This window comes from Parus major, chromosome 14 (assembly GCF_001522545.3).
Source record: "Parus major isolate Abel chromosome 14, Parus_major1.1, whole genome shotgun sequence".
In the NCBI taxonomy this organism is placed as follows: Eukaryota; Metazoa; Chordata; class Aves; order Passeriformes; family Paridae; genus Parus; species Parus major.
Genome location: NC_031783.1, coordinates 11437034 through 11455254, shown reverse-complemented (window position 1 = coordinate 11455254; position 18221 = coordinate 11437034). Strand labels below are relative to the sequence as shown.

Below are 18221 nucleotides of genomic sequence, written 5' to 3'. Positions count from 1 at the left end.
GAGCAGCCCTTTTCCCCTCTCTGCTTGGTAATGGCTTCTGCTAGTTTAATGTATTCAAAGCAATAAAAGTTTAGCTTAGCCAGTCACATAAAATTATTGATAAAAATTGGAAGAGTTTAGCCAGGAATAGCGAGTTGGTTCAAAAAGCATAAAATGCATGCTGAAAGTGGCATCTGGTGAACAAGAGAGACCAGGACTGGAAATTAATTTAGGAAGAGGGAAGTGATGGGAATTAGGCAGAGAAAGCAGCAAGAGGGATTTGGCTCTTCCTTCCCTTATCTCTTCTTGAGGCTGTTCTTTGGCACAGGTAGTGAGAGGACAAGTGGACAGGAAGGGACAGACTGCCCCTGTGGTGAATTATTTCATGCTCATCACCCATTCCCAGAGCAATCCTGAGGCTGTGTCAAAGGGAATGGTCTTGGAAAGCTCCTTGCTTCTAGGATTTTATCAAACAGATTCCCTGTTTTTAGCCATTCTCATCATTCTTGTTTTGTATTTTGCACTATATTGCCTTCAGAAGAGCAGAATTGGGTCCCAAGAGTAAGCCACTCCATCTCATCTCAACTAACTGTTTTTGTCCTGGAGAAAACATTAATAACATAATAACAAATACCATTTTTAATATCTGAATATTGTAATATCTTCAGTGAGATTGGCAGTAAGGGATGTTTTCCTAGTGATTGCTAGGGATGAAAACTGGAAACAACACATTTTGAATGAAGTATTTAATACCTTAATTGTTTTACTTTCTTATTTCATTAACAATTAGTGAGCTCTGAATGGCAATAATTTCCTGTGGCACAAAATTGTGTCTTGGCCTGAACTTTAAACTCTCCAGTAGTTTTAATCCTAGTTCTGGGAAGCAGGTCCATGTCAACATCTCACTCCTCGAGCCAGTTTCATCTGTAGTGATACCTCTGTGTCCTCCTCTCCCTTCTCACCTCAGGCACATCAGATTTTCAGTCCAGGGTGTCTTGGCGCTTGCAAATTGGGAGGACATGAAAATGACATGAAATGCCCTTACAGCCCATGTGTCCTTCCCTCCTCATTCTCCTTCAGCAGCTTATTCTTAGAAACCCAGCAGAATCTCATCCTGCCGCTGCTGAGTGTACCTGGCACTAATTTGTCACCGCTCTGTATCAAGTGAGATGCTTCTCACAAGCTCCCTCAAGCTCGTGTGCATTCACTCTCCCATCTCCTTTTCCTGTTACACTGTGTTTTCTCCCCTCTCTGTGCACAAGAGACCCCAGATCACAGCAGCAGCTTCCTCACCCATCTGTGCCCCCCTTGTCCCCCGAGAAGGTGGCTCTGATTTATCTGTGTGGGTGAGCAGGTGCCACAGGGACTTGAGGCTGAGTCCTCTTAGGCAGTGATAAATAACTCACAACTCCCATCTTCAAATGCTGCCCTCACTCATCCCAGAAAGCATCCTCAAACTCCTAATAGCAGACACGGGAAACAGGAGGCATAATGAGTGTTTTCCTGCTAGAAGTAGGTTGGAATTGAAGCCTGCTCCTCATCCCAGTACCTTTTATTCACATTCCTGGAATTATCTGGTGTGCTTGCTTTATCCCCAGCCATCTGTGATGGGCTGAGCTGGGAGAGATAAGCTCAGTAATCAGAAAATTGAGGGAAGCATTTCTGGCTGTGATAATCTTATCAGGCAGCTAATATGCATTAACATTTGTACAGCCTGATGATGCAGGTGGGCCTTTGCTTATTTTTTATTCCTGGATGTTTCTTGACAGGCAGGGAGAGAATGCAGGACGTTTTGGGGTGTCAGGGGGAATTAGATTAAAACATTTTTTGGTGCTCTTTCTTCTGCTCTGTTCCTTTGGTGTCAGAAAGGGGTGGGAGCATAATCTAACCATCCATTTTCTGTCTTTTCCTGCCAACAGCACTGCCATGCTCTGCCTGTCTTTTCTGGTAAGCATGGAAGGGCAAAGAGGCAGCGTGTCAGAACTTCAGTTCTGTCTGAGCAATATGACTGTCCGTGACAAGATGCTCCTTTTTCTTGTAATACTGGAGAGCTGCTGCAAAAAGCTTGCAGAAGTTTGCCATTGCAATGTGATTTTGCTCTGCAAGTCTAATCTATGCTGTTGCAGGGAATGGTGTATTAATGGATTATTTCCCTGATGCTGAGCGCTGAACTCTCTCTGGTCATAATTTTGCATCTATAATTAAGGCTGGATTGCTTATTATTTTCCTCCTGGGTGAAAAAATATCGTTTCTGTCAACAGATTTATTAGGGGAATTAGTCGACAGGTGGTAAAAAGACAGATGACAAAAGGAAGTCCAGAATCTCAAGGATGAGTGTGTGAAGAAGGTCTGAGCTGGGAGAAGGTGTTGGAACAGAAGTTAGAGTATCCTCTAGGTAGTTTATCTCTGCTTATACTTCATAATAAATCATTTTCTGAAGGGTATAGAAACAAGTAACATATGGACTTTATCAATCTGTGCATTGTCTTGATCTCTGAATTAGGGATCCAGACTGCTACGAGTCAGGGAGCCTGGGAATTGTTGAGTCTGGGTAAGAAGTTCTCATGTCTGTGGAGTTTTGAAATACTTTTTTGTGAGTTCCTATCCAAACGAAGCCAGAGGCAGAAAATATTCTTAATTGTTTGTTTGTTCAGCCAGAGCTACCTGAGCAGCTATAGCTAGGAGTGTGTATTGGAAGGTGCTGGAAATACTCCCCAGTCTTTTTGGATTCAATGTATGTCTCAGAGCTGTCATGGACAAGACAGTGTAATCCTGTGGCTCATTTATTCTGGGGGAGGAATTGAGTGAGGTTGAACTATCTACACTAAACCTCAGGTCCCAGCGAGCTCCTAATGCCACACAGAGTCTTCTACATCCCATTATCCATGGGGGGAAATACCTGAATGAGAAGCAGAAGCTTTGCTAGTAACACTCAACTTTCTGTGCCTCATCTACTGTGGAGAAAATGTTGGGAAAGGCAAAAGGAATTGCAAGGGGAAGGGAGGGTTAAGTGGGGTTTTGACATTCAACATGAGAAAAGTTGTGCTTCACATCTGGATCATGAGAAGTCTGACCTGTGCAGAACCTCATGATTTCCTCCTCCCTTTGCTGTTCATGTGTGCCCTCAGCAGTGCTGCAGGAACTAATTCCTTGTGTCTCCTGCAGCTGGAGGTGGAGATGAAGGTCCTGAAGTCTCAGCAGTGCACGGCTGAGCAGAGCACTGTCATCACCAAGGAGGAGGTGGACACGCTCAGGTAGGCAAAGCCAGCGGAAGGCTGAGCAGATTCTGCTCCTTTTGGTGGAACTAATGAGAAGGGAAATGCCTGGGGTATTTTCACTGCCTGCTGTGGTTATCGTTATCTCCTGGAGGAGCAGCAGGTACAGGAGCTCACTGTGCATGAAGAAGTTTCTGTGTATAGACTGCCTGTGTCCATAGGCTGCCTGCTATTCAGGCAATGGGGTGATGATCAGAACATATTTTCCCTGTATTCCTGAAGTAGGATGTTCTTTTTCTGAGCACATGTTTTACTTTATCACCAGCTTTTATGGACGTGAGAACCCCATGAAGCATTAGCAGAAACACTCAGCCCATGATCTGTCCTGCATTTGGTTACTTTATAAGCTTTGCTGTCTTTTGGGAGGCTTCAGGCTCTTTTCTTTTGATGTTTGGGGTCTGTCAGTTAATTCATAAAGCTGGCTCCTGCATCGCTATTCCCCCTGTTGACTTTCTTTCCTATGGAAACAGCATTGCTGTTTATTTGTTATTTTTACCAAATCTTGACTGTAAATACAGGATCTGTTGGCATGAGTGTGGAGAGGTATAGAATCCAGCTTTTGTACTGCTGATGCATGTGTAGCACTGGAGATAAAAGAAGGATGTTTCCCCTTGTGCATTGCTGGAGATGGCAGAGGGGTACCTGTTGTGTTTCAGTGAAAGAGAAGTTACAAAACAGCATTTCAGCAGAGGATACATGAGCATTTACAAAAGCTACAGTGAAGCTAAACAACCTTTCCATGTATTTATTAAAGCATTTCTAGCTTCCATTGCAAAGCAGGTGACACAATGAATACCGAGCACAGAAAAGTTCATTTGTTTCTGAGTGTGTAATACAGTTCCTTTCATTTAAGTTGAGCAAGTCAGGTCCTCACAGGCTGAGCATTTTATTCTCAGCTGATGTAAGACTTTGGCTGGACTTTCACTTCTTAATTCTTTTATATTTTCAGCCGTATCACAATAAAGTGTGACTGCCTCATAGGACTGAAAGCAAGGTTTTGCAGCAAGCAGAATCCTGCAGAAACCAGAAATTACTGGCCTGTATGTTATGGCTTTGCTCTTGTGCTTTGCCTCTGGAGCTTGTTTTACAGCTTTGAAAGCCCATTTCTATAGCAGGAGGGAGGTGTTTGAAAATAACACATGTTCAGCTAAGCTGTTCCAGTACATTTTAGGGCTGTACACCGAATCTTGGGGACTTGCTCCTGTAGTTCCCTCAAGGTGCTGTAATCATTCTGGAGGCCCAAGGCATACCTCTTCTTTTTTTTATTTTATCATGTGTTTGCGTTCTGCTAAAGGAGAAAATGCTGTGATTTCCCTTTTTTAGGGATATAAAGCTGTCTCCAGCAACTTTTGCCTTTTGTGGGGTTTTTTCCCTCATTCAGGCTTTTCCTTTGCTAAGGCACACTGGACCCTCAGAAACCTGAGGTTTACACTGCTGCAGGAGTATTCAACACTTCCTTGGCATCATGAAACCTGTCACTCCTGGTTAATAATGTGCCTGTGTATCAGTGAAACCAGCAGCCTGTTTGCTGTCTTCTGGGACCTGCAGGTTTACAGAGTTTTTCTCCAGTGCCTCCCTGGTCTCTCCCTGCCTGGCTGCTGTTGCTGCAGCACCCTTTCATCTGGGAGACATTCAGGCTCTTTATTTTCCCCTCTAAGACTCATTATTTGGTGTTTAGCTTCCCTGAGCAGCATTTGCTGTCTATTACCTGAGCAGCTCGAGGGACAGTGTGTGCAGGGGGAGGCAGCTGGATTGCCACATAATCCAGAGCACTCCATAGTGTGACAGCCGTGAGGATGGAGATGTCTGGCTCTGCCCTGAATGAAAATCTATTTCCTGGGCAGGGATGAGTGGAGCTCACAAATACCTGCTTGTTATGGGATTGTGGTGTTTGATTCTGCTCAAGAGCAGCCCTAAAGCTCCTAGATAATGTTTTTCTCTCTTTGTTTTTAAGGAATTTCTGTGAGTACTCATCTCACTCTCTCTTCCTTCCCTGGATGGTGTCAAACCTTTCACACACAGTCTGTCCCAAACCCAGGCCAGTTCCCAGGGTGGTGGTTGATGGTGCAGAGCTGATTTCCAATGCTGGGCCATACTCAGAAGGCTGTTTCAGCAGAGGCCAAGCTTCTGCAATTGTTTCACATTGATATTTTGGTTTATCTTCTCTCTTGCTCCTGAAGCTGTGGGTGCACAGCAGCCAGAGTTTCACATTCTAATTCCAGACTGTTCTTTTCTGTAATTTTTTACTGAACCACTTTTTTGTTGTCATGGCTGATTTAAATGCTTGTCCCAGGCCCTGATGCTGGTTATTTAGTTACAGAGCTGTTCCACAAAGCATGGATTTGTTTGATTTTGATCATCCTTTTCAGTGCTCAGCTCAGACAGTAAACGACTTGATACAAGACATTGTTTTTTTTCTGGAGCTTTCTTTCCTGGAGCACTGTAAGCCAGTCCCTGCTCCTTTTTCCTTGCTGTTGGCTTCTATTACTGCTTCAGACATCTCACCCTCTCAGGGACTCCACATCTGAGTGGAGAGAATTTCAGAATTGACTCCATAAAGATTTTTTTCTTATGTTTCTAGACTTAAGCAGTCAATGGATGTGGTTGGTCTTTATTTTGCATTTTCTGTGCATTGTTCGAGAAACTGGGCCAAGTTCTTTCTTCACAGAAGAGGCTCCTTCTCAAAGAAACACAGAATAAATCACTATATTCTCCCCAGTCCTTTGGGGCTCAGGAAAAATGTGCTGTGATCCACATCAGAACACTCCTCATGGCTCAGCTGGATGTGTCCTCTCCATACAGCAGCGATGAACTGGGTGGGTGTGATTAAAGAACAGAAGGGGTTTGGAGGAGAACAGGGATCAGAATGGGAAAGCATTAGGTCTGCTGTGCTCATCCTCCTCCTGTGGGCCTCAACAGCACCAGTTTATTCAATTTTATGTAGCTGCTAAGGAGAGAACAACACAAACTCCACTGTCACTCCTTCCTTCTGCACACCACTGCCAGAAACTGATTTTGGGAGAAAACAGGGAAGAACACAAACCTCCAAATTGGAAAGTGGGAAAAGAAATGCCACAGTTTATGAAGGAGTTATTTCCATTTCTGAAGTTTATTGTAGTCTTTGAAATCCTGTAACCTCCAGGATGACGTGTCTGCTCCTCTGGGCTGATCCCAGCCTCTCCTCTTAGCTGCTGTCTCGAAGGAATGTGAAAAACAGGAGGAACCACTGAAGCCAGCAAGAGGAGTGTGCAGAGCAGCAATGGATTGTTGAGCCTCCAGGCATTTCCATACAGACCCCGTGGTTAGGAGCTCAATTCTGAAAACAAAAGCAGGGGAGACATAAAGGAGGAAAAAAAAAAAAATCCATATTAATCCTTTGAATCTGTATTCACCTCCTGTGAGTGAATGAGAGCTTTTAAGAAAAATACCTTTTGTCTCATTTTTCTTTAGTATGGAAAGTAAATTTTCAGGCAGAAACTTGAAAGACTTTATCAGTTTTTCCTCCTTCTCTTGAGAACAAAGTGCTATTTCGTCAGACCTTTTGTAACTTTAAATGTGAAACTCTCTCCCAGCATCATAATTTCTGGAGAGACAATAAAAGCAGTGCAAATGCTGTCATTTCTCACACTTTTTGCTGCTCCCTCTGAAATAATATTTGTTTATATTCTGCAGATCCTATGGAAAGAAATAGTGGTCAACCCCTTGAGTTCCTGTGCTGCAGGGTACAGCATTTGGGCATTAGCACCTTTTAGAGGGAAGTTGATAACTGTGCAGAAACTGGTGTTTCAGAATCTATAAATAAAAGGAATATATTTAAAAAGAGCTTCACTGAAGACTTAAGTGGCAAAACCTGGAGGACCTTTTCAGCTGGAACAAATCTGAACTTTTTCTTTCTGCTGTCAAACTGCAACCCTGGTAAATCCTAAATGTTTTCTGTGGATTTAGTGACTGGGTAGAGTTACAGTAATTCAAAAGAAATTCATGTCCTTGCCAATGCCCATTAGTCACACTTGCTGGAATTCTGTCTGCTCTGCTCCTAACACCATCTCAGTGCCATCTGGATCCCTTAATAGCATCTTCCCAGCACATACATTTTCTGCTCCATTCAGTATTTTCCTGTTTTGCAACAGCTTTTCCACATGGCCATGCCCCCTTCACAGATGGGGTCTCTGTGAGACATGTCCTCATCGCTGATAGCCACAGGCAACCACGTAACATAGCTGAGAACATTAAAAACCAATAAAACAAAGATAAAAGGGTGATGGGGGGAGGAGTTTCCACTGGTTAATTCCACTGAAGAGCTCTGGACTCAGAGAGACTTTTGGAGTGTCTGGCTGCTGTTGAAAATCCAACAGATTGCCCCCTTTTTTCCTTTCTGAAGTAGGAGCAGCCTTGTGTCACGATCTAAGGTTTTTAGACAGGCTGAACACACACAGTGGGATGTCTCCTGATTCTCACAAGTGTCATTTCAGGGGACCTGAGGCTGTAGGTGGGGTTTTTTTTCCTCATTCCCTCTTCTGATTTGAGATAATGAAATATGCAGTAGAGGCAATATGAAGCTCAGTTTTTAAAAGAGGGAAAATCTGTGAGGCTGAGCAAATGCCAATGAATCTGTATTCTTGCACTTAATTTCATCTTGTGAAAGGTTGTGGAGGTGGCATCAATTTACCTTATGCCTGTGGAGACTTCAACTCTTGGTTCAGCTTTCTAACACAGGAAAATCTTCTAGACAGGTGAAGAGATCCTTACCAGAGATGAAATATTTTCATGTTTTCAAACCCCTGTATGGAGAAGTTAATGAATTCTTCAGAAATTAATTCAAATTATTTCATCCTGTATCACAAAACTTGACAAAGGTGTTGATATTTCAGAAAGTAACTGATGTTTCTTCCTTTCTTGTAGTACAAGGCTGTTTCTTGAATAGATACCAGCTTTTAAGGCCAGGTTGGATGGGGCTTGGAGGAATGTGGTTTATTGGAAGGTGTCCCTGTCCATAGTGGGGGAGCTGGAACTGAATGATTTTTAAGGTCCCTTTTAACCCAGAACATTCTGGGCCAAAAATTGAGCTGGCAATGACTATGCTGTGGCCAGGTGTTTCTGTACTCTGCTTTTCATGGTGCTCACATGGATTTGTCTTGGGTTGTTCTCCCTACCTGAATGTAACTCCAATGTGCAACAAGTGGAGGATTGCAAATTGATGATAAAATAGCATCACCTCTCTTGTGCAGGTGTCCCTGGAGAGAAGAGGCACAAGGAGTGTGCACCAAGGCTGCCTCTGTGGATGCTGGTGCATCCCAAAGCACTACATAATCATCCCTATACACAAACTTACGTGAATGAAAAAAATCCAAGTGCTAAGCCAGTAAATATTTTTCAATATTTGACTTCCATATTTTAACCACCAGCTGCAAATGCTTTGCTGTGTTTATATATAGATAGGATTTCCCTTGCTTCTCTCTCTTTGCCATTGGGAAGCTTTCCCCAGGGGGCTGGGAAGCAAGAGCTGGAATAGCACAAACTGTTTGCTAATGGTTCTGAATGCTTTCCCACTGGAGATCCAGGACACTTAACAGCGTTAAAAATAAGATAGGAGAGGGATAAATGCTGAAAGCACTAGTCAGTCTCAAAATCCTCTTGGCACAAAGGTTACAGCAATGTTCTTGTTCCTCAGTGCAGAGGAGATTTTGTCTCTGAAGGAGAGCCAGGGGGTGTCCTGTGCCTCAGTGGGCTGCCCTTGCCCAGAGCAGGGCAGGAAGCCCTACAGCCCTAGGTGGTGCCAGGAGAGGAGGATGCCCTGACTGCTGGGACACTGGGAAGGAGCAGTCATCAGGGGGATGGGTGAGGCTCAGCTCATGGGTGCTCCTGTGCCTGTTGCTGGTCACAGAGTAGGTGGTTCTGGGGAAGAGAAGGCACAGTAAGAGTGACCTTATTGTCGCTTTTCAGTACCTAAAGGGGCTACAGGAGAGTTGAAAAGGGACTTTTGAGCATGGAATGCAGTGGTAGCTCAAGGGACAAGGGCTTTTTACTGACACAAGGCAGGGTTAGATGGGATATTTGGGAGAAATCCTCTCCTATGAGGGTGGGGAGGCCCTGGCACAGGTTGCCCAGAGAAGTTGTGGCTGCCCCATCCCTGGAAGTGTCCAAGGCCAGGTTGGATGCAGGTGCAAGCTGGAATAGGGGGAGGTGTCCCTGCCACAGCAGAGTGGGGAACTAAATGATTTTTACTGTCCCTTCCACCACAAAGCATTTCAGGATTCTGTGGTATCTGCTGCCTGGCTGGGAGTGCCCTGGGCTTTAAATCACCGCTTGCTCAGCAGCGAGGCACAAAGGGCACAAACAGATTATTGAATCCTGAAATTGCAGGTGAAATAGCACAAAAATGTAATGGCTTGAATCTAGCCTCATTACAGCTGTGTCTCAGGTCTTTGGGAAGTGTTTTCTGGCCACTGCCATGAGTGATATTCAAAGGGTAACTGATCTTAAACCTCCACATGGAGACAAGTTCTGCAGGCAGATACAGCAGCATCAGATTATTTGTGAGGCTGGATGGGAAGAAATTTGTTCCCAATTAAAATTCAGCATGTCAAGGATGGAGAAAGTACTGATCAGAGTCTTGTGTCTGGCTCTGATCTCTCAGGAGCTGTTGTGCTGTTGTTCCTCAGAGAAGTGTTGCTCTCCTCGTGGCCTATTCTGCAATCCATTTAGAAATGCATCATTAAAAGCTTTATTTCCATTTTGAATTTCCATTTTTCCTGACCTTTTCAGTCTCCTGATTCAGCATCCTCCATCCCCACTAGCTTTGTGTCTCTTCTGAAAGTTATTGATGATATTTTTTAATGGCCTGGACAGTGCTAAAACTGTTCTTTGGCATTTTAGAGGCTTCCAAGAGCAAAAAGAGATGAGACTTTATAATATTTGAAAATTGCCAGCAGGGGTCAGGCTTACAAATAATTTAAGCAATCCAAGCTGCATATTTATAAAGGAGACATTTCTGTGCTGAACATGATGTAGATCAACCTGCTTCTGTGGAAAAGTTTGGAACTGTTGCCAAACGAATAGGAGAGATGACTTCTTCCTTGTACCTGAAAAGGCTGTTGCATAATTTTGGGATATTGGCAGATGGTTGCATTCCTTATTGTATGGTGCAAGGATTTTCAGCTTAATTTAGATCATTTAAAAGTATTATTAAGCAAGATAATTAAATTTTAAGACTATTCTGAGAAAAGGATCCTGAGAAAATTGAATCCAAAGATCAGTGTTATTCTGTATTAGTTGTACAATTAATCCCAAGAAATTAGCATGTGGAAGGGGAGGGTCTTGAAGAAGCATCAGGCTTTTGTACTCTGTAATTAAATGCAAGCAAAAATTTTGTATCCAGTCTTTTATACGTTTATCTCCTGCCTAACAAGTTTGATAGAGTTCTCTGGAGGATTCACCCGTTGTTTGTCTAAGGTGGGTATGGTTCATCTAATGTATTTGACCTTTCAAAAAGCTTTGAGCCAAAGGTCATGAAGAAACTTTGATGGAATAAAAAAAGGAGATTCTTTGTTGGATTGATAAGAATATATAAACCCTAGAGGTCTGTCCTGGTGTAGTGTCCATGTGAACAGGATAGAGCTTCTGGGTACTTTGCCAGGAGCCTCTCCTGGCTTCTCCTTGCCTTGTCTCCAGCATTTCCTGAGCCAGAGATAATACAACATATTTTTACTTTGTAAAACTTCATGAATTTTCTGTTAATTTACTTATGTAATACAAAGTTAAAATATGGAAAATCAAAGAATAAATGTTTTCACAATGCCGAGGGTTTTTCCACTACGTCCCCAAATGGTTTTGATTTGGAACTGGGAGCTTGTCCAACACAAAAAAGGGGCTTGTGAGTCACTGCTGGGTGAGGTGATAGATTTTGAGTCAATATGAAATTATTCAGCTTATCAGAACATTCAGAATTTCAGAATAGGATGCTGCTTGAGATGGGAGATGAAGTTGCATGTCAATATTTGCCAAACCCATGCACATAAGAAAAAACACCCTTACTTTTACTCCCACAACAGAGAGCTCTAAATGAGCTGTTGTCACTCAAGAAAGAGATCTTACATTAATGTGAGCAGCTTTCTGGAAACACCAGGTAGGTGCTCCGTTGTTAAAGTTACCAATAGAATACTAGAAGCTGTTGGAAAGGAAGTGGAAAATAAAGCAGGAATCTTCATTGTACCACTGAATATATCTGAGTGCTCTTTGTGGGTCCAGCTTATTTCATGTCAGAAAATCTATACAAAACTTGAAGTAACAAGGAAAAATAATAAAAATATGGAAAATTCTTGGTGTGAAGGAAGACTAAACTGAGATTCTTCAGGAAATACTAGAGGAGGCCTGTACTGTGGTGTGGAGAGGGGAGTGTGGTACAATTATTCATGACTTTTCATACCAGAATTAACGGGCACTCAGTGAAATAATCACATGTGAAGTATAAAACAAACTGAACTAATTTTTCGTACAGCACATAATTAAATTGTGGAACTTACTGCCAAGGAGTATTGTGAAGGCCAAAAATATAAATCAGATCAAAAAGAGATTTGATGTCTCATGGAGGTTTTAGCTGCTGGTGGTTATTAAACATGATGGTCTAGACTCAGTCTGTGGTTCAGAAGGTATCCAAGCTGCACTCACTTTATATTCAAATTGTATCTTTTTAATACACTTTTACAAATTATATTTGCATCATCTAAACATGTCACTTTTAACCATGTGTTTTAGCTGCCTCAGTAGTGCAGTTTTGTGGTACTGAATGGAGGAACAATCTGATACTCTTTCTGGTTTCATGCTTTACTTGATTATTTGTGGTGGGATTGTGCAGGGACACCCCAAGTCTATTAATTTTCCCTTCTTCTCCAGGTTGAAAATTGAGGAGCTGGAAGCTGAACGCAGCAGGCTGTCAGAGGAGAACACATCTTTGGAAATGAAGCTGGAGAAGTTCACTCTGCAGGTAGGAGTGTGGAGGTCCAGAGCAGCTGGAGAGCCTGGCATGGTCCATGTGCTGTGGCTGTTCCAACAGATGTGCCTGAGTGCTCCCAGCACAGAGCTTCCCTCCCCTCCATCTGGGCAAGGCACCTTTGGGCAGCCTGTGCTGGCTGCTCTGTCACACCTGTGCTTCTGACCATGCCATCAGGGAGGTTTGATGCCAGATGTAATCACACAGATTCAGTTGTCTTGTTGGATGACTCTCTCTAGGACTTCTCTTCTTGGAGCCTTAAAAATTGGTCCATGTTAAATAACTCCACCACTAGAAGTTTGTCATTCATGACCAAGTGGGAGCATAGACAGGGCTGAACAGCATGGAGCAGATGGGAAATTCTGAGTTTTGTTTGTATTGAAGTCTCCTCTCTGTTGGTGTTGGTGATGGAAGCAGAGACCACCTCAGTAGGAACCATCAGTGCTATTGAGGGGATGATCTGGCAGCATCCACAGATGTGGAGAGCAGAAGGTGTGGAGCCAGGAGGATGGGGAGTGTGTTCCTTTTGCTCTGCTACTCTGTGTGTTTTCCCTTTTCCTGGTGCTGTCCTCTATGGCAGAATGTGTTCAGCTTTTCACTCTGGCTAGATCTGTGAGCTCTCACACAAGGGCAGCAGATGAGTGGAGTGGCTGTTCAGCTTGTTGTCACCCTAGGAACAGCTTTCCTGTGCAGAGGAAGGGCAGGGGAGTTGCTTCCAGCTTTTGTGGTGTTTCCTGTTTGAAAGATGCTGGATCAAACAAGAACCTGAGCCTGTTCAATCAAAGCCCACCCTTCTATGAAGAGTGTTATCTCTTCCTTCTTTTCTGTCTGATGTGCTGAACAATTTGTTATTGTAGCATTCTATTATCTTAATTTTTCTTTTTTTTTTTCTCCCCCATTTTTTTTTCAAATTGCTTCATGGTAGAACACCTGCAGGTTTGAAATTACCCAGATTTTAGCCAGACCACTGATTTTATCTTGACACCTATTAGACGTGAATCAAAGTTTTTTATTTTTATAACCCATTCCTGGAGACAGGGGAAGTGACAGCTTTGATAAAGCAGGGAGCTAAGAGCTGCTGAGCATCTCTGCTAAGCCATGTTTAGTGTGAAACCTGTCACCCTGCTCTCCTTTAATTGGGTTTCAGTCATCAGAAGGAGATGAAAGCTTTGGGCTGGTGTTTGGGTGCTTAGGTCTCCAACAAACACAGGAGCAGCTTTGGTTTCAGAGCAGATTACAGCTCAGGTCATGGTTAATCTGCCTACATGGTCTTACAGTGGTTACTGGTTTTCTAAGAAGTCCTGACCAGAGGAATTCCCTATTTTATTTGTGGTGTCTGGAAATATCACAAAGATCTGCTTTGTTTGTTCATACAAGGATGAACCAAGTGACTTGAGATGCCAAGTCTTGAGTAGCAGGTCTAGGAAAGAGAAATCTTTGAGTTAGTGAGCTGAATTCAGGTAATGATGCTCTTCTATCTCCCTTGCCAAGGCTGAGGACATGGCTTTAACTCCTTATTTAACAGGAGGTAGCTCCCCCTGTCCTTAAAGTCTCACTTTACTTGTGTTTTAGAGGACTTGATGCCTAAAGTAGTTTTTTTGAAAGAGAAGGAGTAGAGAGGAAAGTACAAGTACTGGAATATGTCAGGTGAATGCTAAAGTGTCAGTATTGATCAGTGTGTGCCCACCTGAATGGCCAAGAACTCCTTGGAGGGAAAAACAGCCTTCCCAATTTTTATTCACCTTGTGAATCAAATACCTTGACAGGCCAAGCTTAAAATGACTCTTTTTATAAACACATTGAAAAAAGGTTTGTTACAGTGAGAACTCAAAAAGTTAAGGATAAGTTTAGAAATTCACCTCTTCTATCAGTGCTGAGCAAATGTGCTGAAAATGTCATTATATACTCAGATAAGGACACTGAAGTGTTGCTAGTTTGACATGTTATTTATTCCCACCTCTGAAGGAAAACATTGGGAAATGATGGGTTAAAATAAAGTCTGTATCATGAAGGGAAAAAAAGCAGGACAAGCTACATGCAGAAGTCACAAGGAAGTTTTACTGAACAGGAAGATGATTAAAACTACAAACATGGGAGAAGATTGGCTTCAAATCCAATAAAGTGTAGGAGAAGGGGCTGACATTAAAGCAGGTAGAATGAGAGTGATTTCTGACAAAGTTTTATCTGCAGTTCCTCCTTGTAAATGAAAACCTCTGACTCCTGGAATTGTGTCTACCAAAGGAAAGGTATGTAGAAGGGACATATTCAAGTTGGGAGTTTGGAAGAGACAGGTTGTAGAATTAAGGCTCTGAGTACTTTACTGAGTCTGTTGAGTTCATGAAGTTGTGTTTGGTGCATGAAACCTAGGGAGATACAGCTAATAACTCGTAATTAAAAATGTCACTTTGAATGTATTGAGGTGTGGAAAGGAGTTTCAAAAATGTCTGTCTCCAAATCACAGAATAATTTAGGTTGAAAAAGACCTCAAATCATTGAATCCAACCTACGACCCAACACCACCAGACCATGACACTGAGTGCCATGTCCACTCTTCCCTTAAACACCTCCAGGAAAGGCAAATCCATCACTTCCCTGGGTAGCACATTCCAATGTCTCATCTCCATTTCTGTACAGAAATTCCTCCTCTCACGTCCTTTCGTATCTGAGGCACAGGAATTGGCACAGGAATTTTGTTGATTACTGCACAAAAGCCCACTTTGTGAGCAAGGGGACCCTGATGGACTGGGCAGAGGACAAAGGAGCACCTGGAAATGGGCTTTTGGTGTGTGACTCGCTCTCCTTGAGCTCAGTACTAGCGAATGAACTGAAGTGCTGAAGCTCTCCACAGCTGGGTGCATAACATCTAACATCTGACACAGTTTTGTATTCTGTGCTTGTGTGGGGACAGCTTGAATTATGCCTGAAGACGTTTTCCACCTCCACACACCCTATCTTGCAAAACCCCTTGCCTCTTGACACCTAGCTGCAGGATGCATTGATTTTCCTTCACTGGTATAAAGACTTTAGCATGGATATCACTCACTGGCCAGGTCTTTACTGCTAATGAAAACCTCAGATTACAAAAACACAGGAGCTGTAGAGCTGTGGAGCAATGACACCCGGTTGAGACTGCCTCCCTGGTGCCCAGGATATTATCTTAAGGAAAACATTTCAAACCATGGCTCAGGAGAGGGATTCAGATAATATGAAAAGAGTGGGTTTAAACACACAATTTTATCTCCTCTACCCTTCTTCCTTTCAATGAAGCAAAAAAAACATTTCCAGGAAATCTGAGCTGCTACTGCTTGGCCCGTGGTGGGCAGGCAGAGATTTCTCAGAAAGGCTTGGTTTGTTTAGTTATCTGAAATGATCTGGACCATATTCCAGAGGTGCTGGTGGAAAAGTGCAGCTTGATGCCAGGAACAAAAGAGACTGATCAAATCAGAGCTTTTTGGATAAAGTGGGAGGAAAGAGTTGTGAGGAGTGTTCAATTAGCATTTCTTACTGCTAGGAGCCCTGTGTTTACAGGCAACCAAGCGGATGTGAAGTGTTCCTTATGCAAATACTACTCTCCTGCTTTTCCTGCTCTCCTCTACTCTTCCAGCTGAAGAAGAGATTCTTCAAGGTTGGCTGCTTCAAGGAAGATTGATTAAAATCAGCTGCAGTTTGACTTAATTGGATCCATATGCTTGGAGAGGGAGCAGGACTAGTTAAAGTCCTCATAATTAGTTCACAGCTGGTTGGTGAGAAAAATGAAACTCCAGTTAGAGTTCAGATAAGTGGATCTGTATGGATAAAAGGAAGTAGATGTTTGGGGTTTTTTCCTCACTGGATGTGTTTGGGCTTGAAAATCACCTCTAGTCCCATAGCCAAGCTGGCAGCCTAATCCCTCTGATTGTGTGCATGTGTATTTATGAGGCTGAATGGAAAGACCCTGTATTTTCTGACTTGTTTCTGAGTAAAAAGAATCACCTGTGGATGCTGGCAGTCAAGAAAACCTGACAGAAAACTGGGAGAGGGTCTCAGGAGTAGACAAAACCCAACAAAGGCAGTTAGTCTGTGGGAAAGGGTCCTGACTTGGCATAAACTCTGGATTGTCCAACTTTAATTGCCACGTCCCTACTCACAGTAGTAACTGGTTGTGTTTAGCCTCTCTGCCAGTCAGTAGTAAGACAACAACACTCTCAAAAATGCAGTGGTATTCATACATATTGAAATGATTGCTTTTTGCCTATTAGTTTGAAGCTCAGGAAGAGCTAACTACATAATGTAGGGACAGTCATCAGAAAGCTCACCCCAGACAGAAGCTGGGATTTATGTTAAACTTTGCAGCTGGAATAGAAGGGACTGGATTGCCTATTACGATGTTCTTGCTGCTGGGTTTAGTTCTCCAGGAGTGAAATATCCATGACTGACAGAGGTGCTGAACATCCAGAGCATTCACATGTTTCTCTTTCCCCTTATTTCTTCCACCTTTGTGGTTGGGTTGGCCTCCTTCTTCTAGTGCTGTGTTTTGAGGGAATAACAAAACATCTGGGAGCTGTACCCCAGGGGAAGGTGGACAGAGAATGTTTCTCCTCTTTAAGCATTTATGACTCATTTTATGGTTAAGGCTTTGGCAGCCAGGCAGGGACTAGCTTGGAGTTAAGAACCCAAGGCAAAGCTGAGGTCATTTAACAGTCTAACTGTTCATTTTGTGACCAGTGAAGAATGATGAATGAATCATTTACACTGTTATAAAACTTAAAAGGACATAGTCAACCTTTCAAGGTTCTCTAATTGGCCTCTCAAATGCTCACAAGTCTTCTTCCTGGATTATCTCCATGCCCTCCCTTTTCACAAACTTCCTCTCTTTATTTCTTCTGTGCATGCTGAGGTCTGTGCTAGCTTCTGTGGCACAGCTGGTCCCTGCTGAAAACCTCACCTAAGTTCAGCCTTTTTTTATTTTTTTTTTCTTTCTAGAAGGCTTCTTTAGATGGTTCTGGGCAAATCACTTGGCATCTCTTCAATCAGGTACTGCTTTTGGCAAGGTGTAGGAACAAATTTGCGTGTACTCCGGAGGGACTTAATTATGAGATAGAATAACTGAGATCATGCAGCAGGACACCTGTAAAGAGAAGATGAAGAGCAGTGCAGGTCCAGGACTGCAGAAGGTTGGATCATATTGTGCTGCCCCACTCATCCAGTTCATGGGAGTGTGTGGGAGTGGATGGGGAACAGAGTGATTTGTGATCCGTTCCACAGACTCCTGGATTTGATCTGCAGTAAGCTCATCTTTTACAGGCAGAGCTTATTGTTTAAATTCCACAGGCAACATCAGGTCTGCACTGACCTAAGGAATTGTACCTAAATGTATCTGCTCAATCATACATATGCAGAGACCACTCTGGGGATCACTCTGCAGTTTTGCTCAAAACAGCAACAAAAAACCTTGATAAACAGACCTCGTGGGTATTGATTTATGACAGATCTGAGGTGTGTAATGTATAAAACAGGGAAGAACATTCACACAGTAAGCTGGCTTTGATTGAAGAAGGGCCAATGAGTCTGGTTCTGGGGATGGCAGCAGCAGTGGTGATGGGATGGCACAGGCAGCAGCAGAGGAACACTGTGGAGTCACCCAGAGTGTCCTGCTTGTTGGCCTGAGCAACACCTGTGCTGTTACACCTCCTTCAATTATCTCTTGAGCTGGGGAGGAGAAACTAAGTCTGAACTGCTCTGCTGTATGGGTGTCCCTGGTGTTCACAGGGAGCTGCTAAGGGGATGTGCTGAAGTGGCACCCAAATGAATGGGAAGGAAAAGAGCTTCCCTTATAATGTGCCCATAAATTGTGCTGAAAGGATTATATATGTTATTTAGGAAAAAACATTGTGTATCTTGTGTGGATTAGGTACTGCAGGAAATCCTAGAACTGGTGTAAAATGGAAGGAGTGTAGAACCTGCTGTGATCCAGCCCCTGGGGATTACGTGACACTGAA

At 43.1% G+C, this 18221-nt stretch overlaps 1 protein-coding gene across 4 annotated transcripts in view; it reads left to right on the top strand.

The window, feature by feature from the left end:
• MAD1L1 (mitotic arrest deficient 1 like 1) overlaps positions 1-18221 on the top strand; it is a 346255-nt gene that overhangs the window by 179886 nt on the left and 148148 nt on the right. For all 4 annotated transcript variants that reach the window (XM_015643261.1, XM_015643258.1, XM_015643260.3 and 1 more), the window contains 2 exons: positions 3145-3233; positions 12147-12237. In XM_015643261.1, the coding sequence (XP_015498747.1) occupies positions 3145-3233; positions 12147-12237 (180 nt within the window). The remainder of the gene's footprint in view (positions 1-3144; positions 3234-12146; positions 12238-18221) is intronic.